This window comes from Colletes gigas, unplaced genomic scaffold (assembly GCF_013123115.1).
Source record: "Colletes gigas isolate AHSC1104 unplaced genomic scaffold, ASM1312311v1 Colletes_gigas_Sc00013, whole genome shotgun sequence".
NCBI lineage: Eukaryota > Metazoa > Arthropoda > Insecta > Hymenoptera > Colletidae > Colletes > Colletes gigas.
In genome coordinates, this window is record NW_025106642.1 from 3,118,613 (window position 1) to 3,138,450 (window position 19,838).

At 40.1% G+C, this 19,838-nt stretch overlaps 1 protein-coding gene across 1 annotated transcript in view; it reads left to right on the forward strand.

Annotated features, from left to right (window-relative positions):
* The window catches only part of LOC122399313, a 117,612-nt gene that overhangs the window by 84,953 nt on the left and 12,821 nt on the right, over positions 1–19,838 (forward strand). Inside the window, exons 3-8 of the mRNA XM_043399915.1 lie at positions 4,522–4,688; positions 5,870–6,070; positions 6,805–7,410; positions 10,485–10,932; positions 13,114–13,951; positions 16,886–17,176. Of these exons, the coding sequence (XP_043255850.1) occupies positions 4,522–4,688; positions 5,870–6,070; positions 6,805–7,410; positions 10,485–10,932; positions 13,114–13,951; positions 16,886–17,176 (2,551 nt within the window). The remainder of the gene's footprint in view (positions 1–4,521; positions 4,689–5,869; positions 6,071–6,804; positions 7,411–10,484; positions 10,933–13,113; positions 13,952–16,885; positions 17,177–19,838) is intronic.

Below are 19,838 nucleotides of genomic sequence, written 5' to 3' on the forward strand. Positions count from 1 at the left end.
GTTCATCCAGAATTTCATCGATTCCCTTTGTAACTAATTAATAATTATTAAAATATTATTAATCGAGCAAGATATAGTAGGTTGTACCATATGTTCGTATCGAGTTTTGTACTGCTATTTAAAATTGGAATTTTATGAAAAAGAGTAAATCCCTTCTCAGTATATAATAAAACCTATTTGTTTCAAATTTATATGAATTGTTAATGTTGGTATGTTTAAAATTTCGTAAATCCCTTGACCTGACCAATTTTGTTTCTTTTCTAAATTACAAATTTTATTTTAATTTTAAATTTTATTTGTAATTTAGAAAACGGTACGAATTTATGGGACGACTTAATAATTACATTCTAGTCGCCTAGGTATCTCTTGAGTCGATTTATTGTTGAAATATAAGCGTGTTAGAAAGTACACCTAGTAGCAGGTGAAAGTATTGCATATCTTTGTTTCTGTCTAATTTTCAACGTATCGTAACAAATGTGCTGACCAACATGTAGCTGACGATTAACAGCAACAAAATAAGTGACAAATGATCGGAAAAAATCGAGTCGATCGAGGTTTTGAACGCTGAGACTTTCGAAATTTATCTCAGAATGCAATAGCTAAGCTGCGCGAATGGTAGCCACGAGTTAGCAATGAACGATTAGATTTAGCTAGTTTCGTGTCCGTAGGATTTGGTACACAATCTCGTCGGTATGGCCGGGCTGCGATAGGATTGCTCCGCATAAACAGGTTCAATGGGAGATGTCATGGGAAGTCATGTACATTAAAATCTACATGGTGGTCCCTGTCGACCACGTGAACTGCTCTATAGCGATACGTATCGTTGGGTTGCATTGTCGTTTCGTTAATGCACCGGCCTGTTAATAATGCACGATCCGCTGTTTCTGACTCATACGATCCGTAGTGATTTGCTCTTGTTAAGAACGATTATCGAGCGTCGTATCTTCTTATTATTTTCCATTTACTTCTCCAACAACGCCATTGCCAGTCGCGCGTATTTTAATCTTCGTCGAAAATAGACAATTTTTCAGATCGTCGCTTGAGATTCAACTTCTTCAACACGTTGACTGCCAAAACGTTCACTTTCGACAATTGTAAACTGACTTAAAATTTGTCTTAGCACTTATAAGAAACATGTAACTTCCTTTTCGTAAAGAAATCCCTAAAAAGACCACAAAAGTGGAACTCTAAACGAGATCCGAGCTGAACGAAACTACGGGCAAGTGAACGTACGAGTCTAAAGTTTTTGTCTATTATTCGGAAGTGACATTTGGCTAGTTGCCCAAGTCAGAATCTCATCCTGAACATGGCGGCGCTATATTGAAAATTTTAGGGTGGTTTTATAGCGTAGAGTTCGTCGTCCGCTTGTGATCGTAAAGTTTTCCATATTTTCGTTTCGTTATTACGTTGTACGATCTTACAGACCGTTTCCTCAATTTTTTCTCGCATCGAGCAGCCCAAGTCCCAGACGGTTTCACGACATCGAATCGGAATTCGTTTCCGTTGGCCTGTCAAGCGTTTAAATCACTGCTCGTAGCTACGTGAGCCATAAACCCGCTACTCGTATTACAATTCTCCAGCCGGGCATTCACGGCAACAGCTATTAACAATTGGCCATTATCGAAAGTCAATCAACCCTCGTCGTTTCAAGGATTTCCCGGCCACTGTGCGGACGATCCCTTCTTTGTGCCCCGTTTCGCGGTTCCCGGGGCGTTTTCCCGGACGATATCGACGAACAGACGCGACACAGGATGCATAGAAGGTAAAAGGAAATTAGAATCGACTCGAACCACGGTTGGCAACGTCGGAATTCTTCCCATAACGTCGCGAGTTTCTCCGGGGATCCGTAAGAACCTCCGTGGCCGAAGCTCAACGAACGCGAATCAGCCAACGCTCATGCCTTTCGTTCCTCTTTTCTTCCGTCCCCGTGCACGGTGTCTCTCTCTTCATCTTCTCCTCGCTTCCTTATACCGAGCGTCCTTTAATTCAGCACGGATTAAATTCCACCGGGGCACGATCAAATCCAGATATAGAATATGTGATTCGCGTACGCGAAACGCGTCGGTTCGCCGGCTCTTACGCTGAATCGTGATTCAATGTAGATGAGGTAGCGGTTGCACGAACGCTCGAAACCCTTGTCGGTTCTTTTCCACCGATAGAAACCCTCCAGGCGGTTAAAAAGAAGGCATTTTGTCGCGTGCGGTGATTCCTTTCTTCGGCGAATGAAGCATCGTGCAAATAGAAGATAAAGGTGACCCAGATGCCTCCATCCGTGAATATCGGAGGAATTGGTTTGTTATCGGAGGCAAAGAAACAATCGAGAACGTAGACCTTGATCGGTCCTTGATACTTTGAACGCGGTGCTTGTTAAACGCGCTACGTTGCTGAGATTTATCGAGCACCCGATAGACGCATCCATCGAGCACGATGCAAGCAGGTTGCCAGTCAGTTACACATTTCTTCATAGCGAAGAAACTCCCGCGGCGATAGTCCTACCGCCTTTCCCTCTATTTTGCGGACTACCTGGCTCCACTCGGTCCAAAAAGATCGAAGGTTGACCAGCCCTGACGTTGCTGTTTCGCGGAAGGTAATTCGAAAAGAACAATGCCAGAAACTGGTCAGTTTTGGGACCCAAGGGCAACATTCTTACAGGGTGTAACAGCGACGAGCAGAAATTTAAACACAAAATGGTAGCGACGACGAAACGAGAGTATTTTTACGACTGATTAATTACGACTAAAATGCTGAGTAACAATGTTTATTAAAGAATATTTTTTAAACATACATTCATATGTATAGTCTGTAGAATATCAATTTGTTTTTCTTGAATATCTGAAAATTCATACTTTGGGAAAATTTCTTCGAAGACAAAACATTATTTTAAGAGTTTTCAATTCTCTTTCTCTAAAAGAATTTTATAAAATAAGTGCATGTATAATTAAAAAATGAACAAGGAATAATAAAAGATCAAAAAAGATCTCTAATTTATCTAGTAGCCAAAAATATAAAAGAGAGTATTTGTCCATCGATGGTTAATGAGTCTAAAACACTACAGACCTCGAAACGTGTTCTAACTGTATCTTCATTAATACCGGTTTCGACCTAGTGTACGTACATTTACAGTATTGTTGCGTGTTTAGGAAGTGGTAATGCTTGTACATGGCGGGAAATCTAATAGAACTAGAAGCACATGGTCATTTATTAGAAGCAGCACCTGGTCGATCTAACACGATGAGTCATGTGATAACGCGAAGTTCTGTCTTCTTTTTACCTTCCATCTATCGGAAACGAATCAACTCTCTTTCATAGTAGGCAGGGTGACTTTCATATATTTCGTGATAAATTGGTCTAAATGACGTCTGGGATTGCTTATTGCTGGCGAAGCAATTTAGTGCATCGATGTGATAATGAGACTTCGATACTCTTCATGCAAATCGAGACTAAAATTTCGAGTTACTTTAAGATTGTCCTGAGACTAAAAAAAGTTTAAAAATCTCGAGTATTTTGAAAATATTGGATACTCAAAAATTCTTGGCAGTTTTAACAAATATATGAACGATAAGATGGTGCATTGTCGTGCAGTAATCTCTAACTACCAGATACAAACAAACCACTTAATCATTTAATCTGTTATAGATCAGTTTGTAAGTTTCGAATTGTTATGAAATTTTTCTACGATACCAAGGTGATATCAAGATGAATCGACTGATGTAATAAAAAATACACGATTCCATTTAAAAGAGATGATAATGACGTATGTCTTCTACACGTCCACCTATAAGAAAGCTACTATCATTAGAACGTGCCCCTCTCGAAACCATTCAACCTCGTCTGAAAATCTAGCTTTGTCAATTTTTCTGATAAAAATGTCGATCTTGTCATTTCTTCGACAAATATACTTTGTAAAACAATCTCCTAAGGTAAATACGAAATCTCCCTTCAAGCTTTTGTTTCAGAATCTTAATACAGTCCATCTCTTCGACCATTTTCATCTTGTTTGCAACATGTACACTGACCAAAGTGCATATAGCATAAATGAATTTATCTCGAGGTTGGATAATTTAAATATCATGTCATCGAATTTATTATATATGGTTTTAACAAAGACGAAACGATCACAGTATTTTTACGAGTCTAATCCAGAGCAGGGATGGATAAATCATCAGTTCCTTTGAACAACGGGCAAGCTCGCACGTAGCGACGATTATGAGTCTTAATATAGTCCATCCATTTTCACCTTGTTTGTAACGAGTGCACCGGGTAGAAAGGGACCAGTCTGTAATATAATCCGTTCCGTATTCTGTGCGTGAAACCCGGTTGGTCACGAGGTGACATCCGACAATGGTTGTGCCCACGCAGGGCCGTAGTGCGTAAAACACGTCGGTCGCTTTTCGCCGCAGCGTCAAGTTTCGTTGAAACAGAAGCAATGTAGCAGTACCGTGCCCCCTTGCAACACCCTAACCCAGCTAGAATCAAAGAGGCGATGGCAACTTTAATTTCACGTGTAATTCGTCGTTACAGCCGGCCGCTATCGAAGATCTGCGAAGATGGACGTCCACGGAGGCGCTGGGGGACGTCACCGTACCACCGGATTGCATGTCCAGGATCCTCGGGGATACTACGGACGACGACGCCGTCGATCACAAGCTACCCAGCCCCGAGGAGCAGGTTCAAGCCATCGCTCTCAAGTAAGGACATTTATGCCACCGTAAAAATATTTAATAAGAGACAGTAAACTTTTATCGATCGTCCGGATACTAAATTTCGTACGATACGAAACGCTGGTTTCGTTAACGGGTTAAACGACGTCGAAGCGTCTTGAAATCACATAGATCGTAATTTTTTTTTTTTAGGAAAAGTAATATAAATGAAACATTTCGTGACAAAGTTTGTCCCTTTATTTTATATTTCGTGTATTTTTACGAAACAACAGCTTCGATCATAATGATAAACGAGCCAAAAAATGAAGCAAACTTGTAATATTGGCATAGCAGTGTATTAATCACATAGACCCTTCGTAATTTCTTTTTTTTAGGAAAAGTAATATAAATGAAACATTTCGTGACAAAATTTGTCTCATTATTTTATGTTTCGCGTATTTTTACGAAGCAACAGCTTCGATCATAATAATAAACGAGCCAAAAAATGAAGCAAACTTGTAATATTGGCATAGCAGTGTATTAATCACATAGACCCTTCGTAATTTCTTTTTTTAGGAAAAGTAATATAAATAAAACATTTCGTGACAAAGTTTGTCCCTTTATTTTATATTTCGTGTATTTTTACGAAACAACAGCTTCGATCATAATGATAAACGAGCCAAAAAATGAAGCAAACTTGTAATATTGGCATAGCAGTGTATTAATCACATAGATCGTAATTTCTTTTTTTAAGAAAAGTAATACAAATGAAACATTTCGTGACAAAATTTGTCCCTTTATTTTATATTTCGCGTATTTTTACGAAGCAACAGCTTCGATCATAATGATAAACGAGCCAAAAATTAAACAAACTTGTAATATTGGCAGTGTATTAAGAAATATGGATTAGATTGTTTTTAACCATATAAAATAACTTCTTGTAAATCGTATTTATTTTCATAATTATCGTTCTAATAGCACTATCGCCATTTAATCAAGATAAGGCAGAATCGTTTAATTCGATTACATTGTATTAACTGATTAGAAACACAATCTAGCAAATATATGAAACTGATAAAAGGTTGACGGAAATAGAGCTCTCGATGTGCCATTCGAGTTCGAGCGATGTGACAGTAAAGTACATTAAGAGTCCGTTTCGCGTATATATTAACGGTGATTTTTATCGTTGTACATTTCGAGTCGTAAGAGAAATATGATTCGTGTCGCAGATTCCCCGCTGAAATCGTGGCGGTGGATGTCAGCGGAAAAGGATTCCAGAGAATGACCATGAGAAGAAGATCTCTGCTGTCCGGTCCGGAAAGTCAAGAAACATCTGTGAAAAGACGATCGCGGCCCCGCAGGCCCAGGGGAAAGAGACGAAACACGATCGCTGGTACCGATCAGAAGGAAATTCGTCAGGCTATAGGAGGGTGAGTTTCATCGAATAACACCATACAACAGATCGTTGCATAAGTATTTGTCAAGTAAACTTTATTCGAACAAAATGTGTTCGAAAATACCGATCACTCGCAGAATGGCCATCTTCCCGTACGATTTCTCGCACTTTGTCGATGCACTTGTCACAGAAATTATTTTAATCCCGAAAACAATTCCAGTGCTGGTTTCAGTAAGCCCAACTCGGAAGTTTCCGTTTTGCAAGAAATTCTACCTCGGTACAGCCATCAATTTTATCGATACTCGTAGTAATACATTATATTCTTCTTTATTTATACTTTAATCATTAACTAAAAAATGGAAATTATTTTAGTCGAGAACTTGATCTTGTTATTGTTATCGGTACTATTTTAATTGCCGAAACCTTACGAAACACGTAACGGAAGGTACAAATACGGAAGAATAATAAAATCGTAAAGTAAGACACTCTGTACAAAATCAAAACACGGAACGAGAGAAACAAAGAGTAGTAATCTTGGGTGTAAAGCACGCAGGGAAGCACCGATCGATTTAATGCGTTGAGTTGCGGAAACGATCGATAGCGTCGTGATGATTAGTAAGTATACTCATACGATTAATAAAATTAAAATTAAACGTGTGCAATGGTTTTGAATACAGTAAGGCATGTTGTCTTAGATATGCGTATAAAATATAGCGGATCGACGGGGAGGACCGATCTCAAGGCGCGCGTTGCCACTTTTATTTTCAGGGAAGCGATCGGCGAAGAAGCGGAGGAGACGATGTCGGCCATCGCGTCTAGGACCCAACGATCGGCGAGCACGGACATCCTCGGCTCGTCGAAGAAGGAATCGCCGACAGAGAAAAAGTCCCATTTCAACACGTTGAAGGCGTGGGGTATGTCGAGACTGAAACTGATCAGTCCGAAGTCCGCGCAACAGCAACAGCAACAGCAACAGCAACAGCAACAGCAACAGCAGCAGCAAGACCAACAGGAGTCGTCCGCTTCGGGTACAGAGAGGTCAGAGCTGGATCAAGGTCAGTCGAGATCACCGGAAGAAACAAATATTTACGAAACGGTAACAACCAGGCGCAGGAAGGACAAGTCTCACGAAAGGAAGCCCAGCTCGTCGAGCTCGAGCGGGAAGAGCACCTCGAGCATACCGGTGTCTGTTCCGACCACGGAAAGACAACCGAGCGTGAAATTGCGCGAAAGCGCCGCCCAAAGGAGAGAAAGACGAAAGGGAAGCAGTCGCGACGACCCACCGCACTCGAGCTCTGGAAACTGGAGTGCATCATCCGAAAGTGGAAGGGCGAGTATTGGAAGCGAAACGACCACCACCACGCATCAACCAAGGTATGCCTGTCGGAGGTTCGAAGATTATCACTTTAACGCTATCTAACGGAAACACGGACACCTTCGTACCATTATTTAACACGCATTGCCCTTCAAAAGCTTGAAACCAACCCTCGATCGTGAAATGTAACCATTTTCTTCTCATTATAACCCCTTTACGTATTTAATTCGAAGTTGTCAAACTTATTGGGGTAGTTCTCTCAGTATCGGACACTTGAGGCTTTTTCTAAATAATTAGCAAAATATAATGTGTTTTTTTTATACTCTATACTGTTTTATTTATAATTTAACAATATACAGCAACAAAACAAAAACTACTTTCTTCTCATATTAACCCCTTTACGTACGATTTCATTTGAATTTTTCAAACGTATAGGGGTAGTTTTCCTAGTGTCGTACACTTGAAGTTTTTTTTAAATAATTAGCAAAATATAATGTTTTTTCTTATATTCTATACTATTTTATTTATAATTTAACGATATTAAAAATCAATATACAGCAACAAAACAAAAAGTACTTTCTTCGCATATTAACCCCTTTACGTACGATTTCATTCGAATTTTTCAAACGTACAGGGGTAGTTCCCCTACATTGTACACTTGAGGTTTTTTTAAATAATTAGCAAAATATAATGTGTTTTTTTTATATTCTATACTGTTAATATTATTATAATAGTTAACTGAAACTTTGGTTAACTCTTAAGTGGACTCTCAATCTTAGTTTAGTCGTTGAACCCAGGTGAATTTATAGTCATCTCTCTCTTTCACTTACCATGCACCAGATTCTTTAAAATGACAATTGTTTTAATAAGTTTAAAAATACGTGAAGATATTAAAAATTTGAAAACTAAAATAGGTGAGATTAATTTACGACTAATGTCGAGCACAGAGTATACGATGCTTCTTTATTTTAAACAGTCGCTGAAAATGATTTTTAGTTAAATTATTTTTATTTAAATTATTTTTCTTTGCATACATTTTTATCTTTGAGAGACACGTCTCCCTATTAAACACAAATGACAATTTTACCATTTTGTCTACTTTTCGTATGGTTCTGTTAATGGACTAAAAATTCGAAAGTGTTCCAAACTTTTGAGCGACAATACGTGTACGATTACTGATATATTCTAACAAATGACCTTATTCACTTTTCGCAAGGAATTGGCCGAACTCGTATCGTCTTCTATTTTTGTAGGTTTGTGGAACTGGGTGGTACAACCGGAAAGGAATGGATTCCTCATTCAAATATTTCTCTGCAATGTAGAGACCGCTTGTTTTCGTTCCAGGTTTCATTGTGGAAGGAATCGATTTTGAAGATTTGTTGGACGTACGCGTAGATTTCTGATTCGTCGATTCAACGAATCTTACGAGTCAGCATAGACTTTCATCAATTTATATAACATTGGCAAAGTAACGAGCACCTTTTGCATTACATTAACGAAGTCGTGTGTGCTAAAAATAAAATCGTACGTGGTTAAAAGAAAAAGTAATGCATGATTTCGAACAAGTAAAATGACGGAAAGAATATTAGCAATTCTCGAACCGATATATGTAATTGTAAAGCATTAACGAAAAAATTGAGTTAAAGATCCGTTTAATATACCATAACCAACTAATCTTTAAAACCGATTTTCTGCTTATATCGAGATAAAGAATAATTTCCTTTTGTACCACGAATTATGGAACATACTCGCTTTGCACGAGTCGCTATAATGTAGTATTATTCTTCGACTGAGCCACGGGGGTGGAGGAAAAAGAATCTGAGTGAAACTTTTGAACAGACGCAGAGGCAAGCGATCTAGGAAAAAGAATAAAAAAAATTACTTGCCTGACTTCTGTTCAAACGTGATTTATGTATTTTATATGTATTGTACATTATAATTATAACTCTCAAACGTATAATGTTAATTTACGAAAAGTCTAGATAATGTATAAGATAATAAATTTTGAAGCAAGTCACCCGTATGATACTCCTAATTCTCAGCCTAACTATCAAAAGACCTACAGAGTGATAACCAATTGTTCCTGGGTAAACGTCAATTGCTTGTTACAAATTATATCGTACATTAAAACTTTAAAAACTTTATTGAAATACCGTGATATGACTAAGATTCTTTAGAATCAATGAGGCTGCAGATCGTAATTATTATTCTTCGCAAACTTCGTAGTGAAGTAACCCTTAATTGCCACGTGTCTGTTATACTTTACAAGTTTGGTGCGATGATACAATGTGATCGATTAATGCGCGATGAATGTGCTGTAAAGATTTGCTACTAGCCTCTAAATTTTAGATCAATTTCTCGCTACTTTCTTAAGATTTGCTTTGGGACGTATGTATTGTGTACAGATCGTAAGTTGTCGAGTATCCGTAAATCCGATTTTTTAGATTCTTAGCGATTACATTGGCTCGATGTTTCCTTTTATCGATCTTTTTCATGCGATATATTTGCACATGTGACAATCCATCGGCAACTTATGATTTCTGTATAGTATATAAATACATTAACCCTTAAAAGGCGGGCTTCAGCTTGGGCAGGTTAAAACTCTTTTGTTTTCAATTACATAACACTTTCTATTTCTAAAACTATTTGAGATCAAACGTCTTACCAAACAGAATTATTTAATTAACAGTCGGTTCTTTATAGAGTACTTTCTATTGAGTTTATACTTCTTTTTTTATTACGATCGGGGATTTTTAATAATTTAAAGAAACTCTCGGTACTTGAAAAAGCTTGTGGTAAATGGTCTGGCCTGGGTCCATTTATGGTAACGCTTCATTTTGCTCTTTTATCTTTGTTTATATGTGACGATACGTCTCTGATAATTGTAACTTCTCGAACAAAGATGATCAAAGACACTGTACTCAGATTTTAGTAGATTTTAACATCTCTTAAAAATTGTGTGACAAATACTAGAACGTGTCTTTCGATACAAGCGTTTCCATAATGGAACCGTCGTCGTTTAAGGGTTAACAGCGTGCTTGGTTCTAAGGATCAAGGCTTATGCGTTTAAAATTCGTCGTGAAACTGTTATTTTTACCATACTCTTTAACGATGAAAAACTGTTTCTACGTAGATCCACAACGACAGCATCGATCGGCACATCGTCAACGTCTTTGAGTCACATGCGACGATTTAAGGGACGAGACACCTCAGCCTCATCCTCGGTGACGTCAGAGGGTACATTGACTCCAGATATCATTCAAGATATTGCCGTAGTGCCCTTCTCCGACGATGGTGAAACATCGTCCGTGTACTCCTGCGACACGGAAGGGTATTACACCTCGTTCCACGTGGACTCCGGCCTGAAAACTTTAAGGGAAGAGGATCCAGTTCCTCAGAGTCCCTTGACAAGGTCCAATGACATCAGCTCCGATCCTACCTCACCGATTGTCGAGAACGAGTACGAACTGTTCGGAAGGGGGTCCACTTCTACGACAACGAGTTCCGCGGGCACAGTTTGTACCGCGTTAATGGCGCCTCCACCACCGGAAAGAAAGTCTAGCCTTACCGTTGTTGCTATGGTGAGAATAATGTGTTGTTAACTTTCAGACGATCCTCATCGATTTTACACTAAACCTACCGCGACCAAATGACCGTTTTTAAAATTTCGTTTAGAATTTCTAACACGCGATATTATTTTAGCGCCATTTAACTTCACGACTATTCTTATAGTATACGTACAATGAATTTTACAATATTCACTTCTATTTTTATTGTTTGTTTTCGGAGAAAAATGTGTTGAATGATTTATATTTTTTTGTAAAAAAACTGGGAAAAATTTGGTACCAAACTCTGATTAGTTTTCGATGTAAATAGGAAATATATGTGTAGGAAAGACGAAAGAAGAGAATCCTCAGTTTTCACTCTCTTAGAACAGTCTATCAACGCGTATTAAAAATAGTTAAACTTTAGACGCGTGCAGTTCCGAAACTATTAGTGTTTTATGAATGATTGAACCATCGTTAGAAGCGGTGAACCTTCCCCTTTAAAATGGCTTTTGTTTTTTGTCGATCCGACTATCCGTTTTCGAGATATCGTAATTTATGTAAAAGGTAATTTTTATAATTCCGCTCTCCTCCGTAGAAAAGGCTATTAACGCGCATAAAAATAGTTAAACTTTAGAAGCGTACAGTTCCGAAACTATTAGTGCTTTATTAATTATTGAGCCAATGTTAGAAGCGGTGAACCTTCCCCTTTAAAATGGCTTTTGGTTTTTGTCGATCCGACTATCCGTTTTCGAGATATCGTAATTTATGTAAAAGGTAATTTTTATAATTCCGCTCTCCTCCGTAGAAAAGGCTATTAACGCGCATAAAAATAGTTAAACTTTAGAAGCGTACAGTTCCGAAACTATTAGTGCTTTATTAATTATTGAGCCAATGTTAGAAGCGGTGAACCTTCCCCTTTAAAATGGCTTTTGGTTTTTGTCGATCCGACTATCCGTTTTCGAGATATCGTAATTTATGTAAAAGGTAATTTTTATAATTCCGCTCTCCTCCGTAGAAAAGGCTATTAACGCGCATAAAAATAGTTAAACTTTAGAAGCGTACAGTTCCGAAACTATTAGTGCTTTATTAATTATTGAACCATCGTTAGAAGCGGCGAACCTTCCCCTTTAAAATGGCTTTTGGTTTTCGTCGATCCGACTTTCCGTTTTCGAGATATCGTAATTTATGTAAAAGGTAATTTTTATAATTCCGCTCTCCTCCGTAGAAAAGGCTATTAACGCGCATAAAAATAGTTAAACTTTAGAAGCGTACAGTTCCGAAACTATTAGTGCTTTATTAATTATTGAGCCAATGTTAGAAGCGGTGAACCTTCCCCTTTAAAATGGCTTTTGTTTTTTGTCGATCCGACTATCCGTTTTCGAGATATCGTAATTTATGTAAAAGGGTATTTTTCTCAATTTGACTATCTCTGTCTCCGTCTGACGCGTCGCGTCGTACCTCTTTGTCGCACGTGAGTCGTGACTGTCGTGACCTACTTCCGCGTAGTATTTCCAAGAATTTACTACGCACTGTTTACTATTTTCGCGCGCGCGAGTTCATTGATCTCAATGAACGTAAACAAACGCTTCGAGGCCTCGTATCTCCGAAACTAGCCACCGCGTCGACTTGAAATTAAAATCGCTATATCTCCGGAACTAATAAAGCTATCGACTCGTACGACCGCTCGTTTTAAAGGGCATTTCATCCCCTATATAACGATCATATCAAATATTATAATTTTTTTTATCTTCTATGTGTATTTTGAAATTTACTTTGACACTACATACCTAAAGAAGTTTCAGCAATTCCTACTGATCGTACGACTAAACTGGATCATAAATTATTTATTTAAGTAAAAATTAACTTAAATTTAAATACACAAAGTTTGCGTAATTACTAGCCAGTCTTTTTCTTAAGTAGTTGTTTTCTTTAGAACCAACTACGGTATCGACTTGGAACAAAATTCGTTTTCAAGTGCGCTTTATCTCCTATCCTATAAAACAGAAGGATATGTTGCGAATAAACATCAAAACACAACTTTCGTTACGCATTTTCTATGTCTCCTACATTTTCTGTAACTTTGTCATTTTTGCGAGATTTCCATTAATATTTTAGGAGGTTATTCTTAAGCCCCCAAACATTGAAAAGAGAACTTCGATTTTTTGAACCCATCACAGTGGTTTCCCCTTTACATGAAATTCGTCTGATCGATAGGTTCATGGACAAAACCAAAATGGTGGCGAGTCTCCGGACAGCGGACACAATACCTCATCCTCGCCCGTGGAATCGGCCTCGAGTCCAGCCTGTACGGGACGTTCGTGCTCGGAATTCGAGTACTCCGAGTCCAGTGATCTCGAAGGCTGTGAGAGAATCGAGAGAATTCGCTCGAAAACGGCGATCAATACTAGTCGTATACCGTCCATGTGCGTGATCACGCCACCGGGTTCGGACGACGAGCACGCGAGGGAAACGGATCAAGTAAAGAAGACGAACGAGACGAGAAAGTCCGATCTACAAACCGGAGGCGCGGTCCTCATGTCCGCCACCGTCGGAACGTCCAAGATGGAGGTGATCAACGGGCAGGATAAAAATCTGTACGCCACCGTTCAGGTGTTACCTTTGCCGATCAACGATAGATCCGCCGTTGGACAGCAATCGTCCAAGATCAGTCCGCTCAGCGGGGTTCTGGGCAAGCTTCGCGGCGTGCTTCCTGGCAGGAAGCACGCGACGAAGAGTGCGGTTCCGGACGAAGTAACCGCAGACTCCGGCGACTATGTCACTATAGCCGACGTGAGAAACAACAACGACAAACGTCAGGATACCGGTTCGTCGTCTAGCACCGCTCCAGTTCGATCCACGACCTACGCGAACTCGGATATCTTCAAGAAGGACGCCGAGTATGTTAGTTTAAGCGAATTACCAAAAAAGCCAGACTCCTCTTTAGAGAGGAAACGACAGGGCGCCAGAGTCACGCTGGACTCGGAGGGCAAAGTCGTCTACTCGTCCGACAGTTTGAAAAGAAGGAAAGGGGCCCACACTACGTTCAACCCAGGTACGTCTCGCTGTTCGTTTACCATTAATTCGTGTTCAAATGATAATAATATCTAACAATTTCGTTCGTTGACACTTTATAGCAGTGTTTCTTAGACTGTGATCGTGGACCCCTGACGGTCCGCCAGCTCTCGAACGAATAATAGAGGCATATTATAGCGGAATTAGAAAAATGCTTCACGCAGTAAGGCCATAACATTCTTTATTCAATTCTGCACCGCATGGTCGTGCAAACAGCCTGCTCTTTATTAGCCTTGTTCAAATACAAGAAGATCGAACCTGGAACCTGAACCAATATTATTTTCTTACCGTTTCGTTTCTGAACGTCAATCTTATCACATTTTCCATTCTGCTTATTTAAAGCATTAAAATACAGCACAGTTTATTTGATTTTTATCTGAAAGTCGATTAATTTATTATTACAGAGTTCACTAGATTTGTGTACAGATGGAATTAGATAAGAATTTTTAATTTACATTCAGTTTTACAATATGTTTGAAACATAATAGTTTAATTTTACTCTAGTTGGCTTACGTGTTTTCCGTTGTCGAGGGTGTCCGCGAAAAGGCGAAGTTTGAGAAACACTGTTTTATAGTTTAAGACCCATAATAATCTTATTAACGCATGTTAACCTGATCATGTACAATCATGCATTTTGTAAATAGCTAGACGGATTGCCAATCACATAAAACAGAAGAAATGATAAGTGTATATTAAACGATTCAAGATACTCCAGGAACGATTCTTTTTATCAGGTTTCCAAACTGTCGCGTTGTGCAATAGAGGGTTAAAGTGATACAGTATTAAAAGAAAATCAAACATTTTACATTTTCGTTTTCTTTCGATGTTCTTGATGTTATGCTATCGCTCGATACTCATTTCGTAGAGAGACAATCAACGAATAACGCGATTTGTTTGATTCCAGAGTCCTTGTTTGATCCTCTTTTTTTATGTGATTGGTAGATATTGTAAAGTATCCGAAAAAAGAAAACCCCTGAAAGGAATGCAGCATGAAACACCAACGTCGCTTCCATGACGCCTTTAAACGAGGCTTATGGGCGCATCATCTTGTCCCACAGGCACTTGCTCATTCTTAATAGGCAACTATTAAGTCAGCGTCCGGCAGTCTTTCACATTGTCACTTTAATCAGACCCACCGATGGTGCCAAAAGTTCTTCTTGGAACATAATAATACCAACTTGTTCACGAACTAAATTAAACGATAACTACCGTTAATATAGATACCATTTCTAGGAATTAAAATCACGAAGAAAATTATAAAGAAATTATTAAGAATCTTCTACTCTAACGAAAGAAGATACCAGTTGTTCTTTATTAATTCTAATCATATTAATGCTTGAAATAATTTTACAGTGGTCGAAATAATTTGATTAACTATTTTATTCAAGATTTTTTATAATTGTACATTTTTCAGATAAGTTTAGTTGAACCTATAAACTCCTATTAATAATAATAACAAACTTTGTGTTATAACATTTCTGTATAAAATAAATATAGGTCTAAATAATAATCCTTTATTTTGTGTCGCCTGAAATATTTTTTTAGGCATCGACTATGATTTTTTACAAATTTTTGAAGTTGCATTTTAACTTTTAGGCTGTTGCAACCAAACTCGAGTGGTGCAACATTGTTAGGGCATATATTTGCGGAACTGTGTCAACTACCGTGATATATCTTCAAGAATATTCATAGAGATAGGAGCAGAAAACATACGACTGCGAATAGTAAACCAATAATTATTTCGGTCGCTGTGTGTTTCATTTAGCGAATTAGTAGTCACTAAAGAATTTAATCTTCTCATGCAACACAGTACACGTATATTTTGTATACTAGCATTAGTACAGGCGTGTAGGAGATGCAATTTTTTACAGATTGTATTATATAATGCAGGAAATTCGCGTAAACGGTGGTTCAATTTATTATCCTCTTTATTATTATTATTTTCTTCGAACGAGCTATTCTTTAATCGTGTTACAAACAGCAATACGGTGCAAATGCGTGGGCAGAGATAATTGGCGATATTGTAATCGGACCCGGTTTCCTTAATGGGAGATTAATTAAGGTCAAACTTAAATCAATTTCTTGAGTAATCAATCGCATGAGTTATTGGAGGAAGTTCCATTAGATGTTATACGTCGCATGCGGTTTATGCATGACTGTGCACCGCCACATTTCAGCCGAGCAACCCGGACAGTTCTTGAATGAATGATTTTCTGATAGGTGGATAGAGTCGTACGCAACATATTTCCTGTTCGTTCTTCGAATTTGTATTTATTAGGTCATTCATAAAAGTTTGTTCGTTAAACATTGTCGTTAGGCATGCGGAAAGGTAGCCAACAAATATAATAAATGTCTGGTATGTTTGAAGGATTGAGAATTTCCACGATTCGACGCGTACAGTCTTGTATTTTTTCTATAACTTGAGAACACATTTTTCATTGTTTACGTGCTTCCAAATAGACCACCTGAGTTTCCCCCACACGTTACCATGCATATTGTGTACAATTTTAAGAGACTAGCCTGGATCAGAGGACAGGTATCATGAAAGAATGCAAAGCTAAGAATTCATATATTGTGGACGAAAAGTTAGAAACATATTTCATTTCCATGATCACTGCCATTTTACGTGGAGACACACCTGGATCTCTCAGGTCCACTTTTAAGGTTACGATCTTAGTATTTCAGCAGCTTGATACGGACTAAGGCTACTAAGGCTACTAAGGGGATGTTGTGAGGGTTAACTTTGCATTCTTTCACGATCCACCTAAAATATGCTCGTACCGAGAGGAGCAAATGAAATGCTATCTTTTTTAACACGTATCGAAGGCGTACATTTAAAAATTGTTTAAAGGTGTGGGCCAGTTACAAGCGATTATTTTCAACTAACGTGTGTTCTGTGTACGTTGCAATTCAGGTCCATTCGTGAGAGAAGGGGCGTCCCCGAGCCCGTCGCCGTTGCTGCACCGCGCTATTCCGAACGTTCGAGCGGTCGCGAAGACGAACGACACGGTCGACGGGGGAAGCAAATCGACGCCGCCCACTTCGCCGCAATTAGGCAAGTTGATCATCAGAGCGGCGAGGAGTCCCGATCGAGCGGCCAGCCCGGATTACGTACGAACGCCGTCGACCGTGGTGGGGCCCACGAGTCCCACGACTCCGCATCGGCAAGTTCGCGGGGCGTACGTGAACGTGCAAGACGACGAAGGTAAGACGGCTTCTGGTACGAGCTCTGACGAACGTGATTGCACTGGCTACGTCGGTAGATTAGAAGCACCGTTTGCATTTACCGAACCTCGCACGAACGACGAGGCGATCGCCAACGGAAATCCATTGGTTTCGGGGGAAAGCACGTGTCGTACTGCCGCTGGAACATTGGCACTGGCGCCGAGTAACAAAGTCCGGGACTCTAACAAATCCAACCTCTGCCCTAACAAAACGTACGTAGATAGGTTAACGGATGCGACCGCTCGCGACGAGAATCACCCTCCGGAGCTTGGTAACGTTAGCCTCGACGGGCAGAGGGACCATCGAATTGTAAATAGAACAGACGAATCGACAGACGTTAAATCGAACTTACGGCTCGACTTCGAGAAGTCGGCTCTGTGCCCGAAAAGTTTCAGGCAGACCGGGAACACGCCGAAATTGAGTAGGAAGCTGCTCGTGTCGGATCTCGACACGCCCAGTTTTTGTAGGAAAATCACGAGGCTGGATAGTCGATCCGTCGATGCGAAGGATGACGATGGTCGCGCGAGATGCGCGGATAAATCGTTGCTGGCCGTGTCCACGATCGACGGTCCTAACGAGAACGATACGGACGCCTCGGACGTTTCCGAGACGTGTCCTGATAATAGTTCTGCGAAGAAATCCGACGCGTTTAGAGGCGATAGGGTCGAACGTAAAGTAAAACGAAGCGAGAGCTATCGAATGGCGAACAGTCCGATAATGTTTATCAAAAAGTTCTCCACCAACACGGACAAATCGTCCAAGATATGTAGAACGCCGTCGGAGGAGTTGCAGGAAGAATTGTTGAAGGAGAGGATCAATTATCCGGAGACAATTTCTAGTCCGGAGCCTCGAGTCGATAGCAACGTGAATTTCGACATGAATGTAACGATCTCTATTCCTATCGCGACGGTTCCAAAGAGTCCTCGACCCAGGGCTACGGATATCGAGCTTGCCAGAGTGCTCAAATATTCCGGAAACGATACAGAGATCTGGTGATCGATGAAAGGATCATCGAATGGGTGCTTTCGACAGAATATTATAATATCTCAGCGTACTCGACTCGCAAAACCATTTGTTTTAAACGGAAAATGAAAGAATTTTCGTTTGCTTGCTCCTTTTGTACAACGTATGCCTGCGAAAATAGCAGAAATATCCTACCATAGTTCGTTTCCACGATTTTACAAGTACGTCATGAAGTAGTAAATAATAAAATGATACCATCTTGAATTCGTATTCGAAGTAATGTCGATTCCGTGACTTTCTAAGCAGACGTTTCATTGCTCGGAACGCCTCTGCGTCTCCTTCGACGAGCCGTTACGTAAAACGTGCACGCGATAATCGTCGAAGGCGAAACGTAAGAGCAGAAAATAGATCGATCGGCGGGAGATCTCATCAAGGACCAATACGACACAACGATCGGCGAGAAAAAAAGGGGACAGATGTAGGAGTTCATCGACGGATCGGTGCCCGTTACGTAAAAGAAGAGCCGTGACAACGTGGAGAGTGCCATTGCATGAAATTAATGAGGGCAAACGACAAACGATCCGTTCGACGGTCACGATAACGAGATCGTACAATGTTTTTCCGCGTTAACGATAGGAGAAACATAACTAGTCACGTTTTCCAGATCAATCGATCCGTTCGATTTTCGTCCAGCTGCACCGAGGCGCCGCGAAACCCCCGTGCGCGGCAATGTTACGGGACGATAAACGCAAATCCGCCGTTCGCTACGTATACAGCGCGGAATATTTTAGAGTTCAATAGTTTCATCGATAACTCTGACAAAGCAATCCCAACGAGGCATGCCTTTCGCAAGGTTAATAGATAACCGTCGCGTTCCCGCTAGTTTCTTTGTTTTTAACGCACTATGGATCTCACTTCTCCTCTTGGTCTATCGTCCACAGATTACACACCATCGAGACCATTAAAAATGCATCCTCCCTTCGTCGCGTGCAGACTCTTTCACTTTCGACTCGCCAAATCATGCGTATGTTCTTCAAGGTAACTGGAAATCTGCTCCCTCGGTTCTCCAAATCAATTTTCACGCGATTCATATCCATCGTTAACCTGTCTAAAAAATTTCCATGACAGAAATATTTCGTCGCACCTGGTTGACAGGTTGAGACGTCCCCATCGACCGAATTCCGGTGAAAGTTGTTCGTTTGTTAGTCGCGAGCCATCAATCTGACGCAACAACAGCCCCCGTTTGCTCGTCGAGAATGTTGTTTGAGTTGTTATCCTTTGTAACCTGGCGCCGATCGACGAGGAAGAACGATCGCCAGACGAGAGTAAATAGGAAATCTTTAACGAACGGAATGTAATAACGTTGGGAGCGAGGGGGTAGGGGGGAGGGGGCCAAAGACGATAATGCTGGAAAACTCCAGGGAGCCCCCAATGAAGCCTCACTTTGTTAGCCCTTATCAGCATCATTAGCCGCTGGCTCAATAACCAACGGAATTGCATCAGACGCGATGTTTATCCCGGCCGATAATTCCAAATCCAGATAAACAAAATTCCCTCCTACTTCGCTCGAGGATTGAAATACTTTCGAGCGAATGCCGCAGCCCTCAGTTCGTTTCGATCTGTTCACGTTCGCGGTTTAAAGTCGCTAATACTGCCCTCGAAACCCCTTCGATCTCACC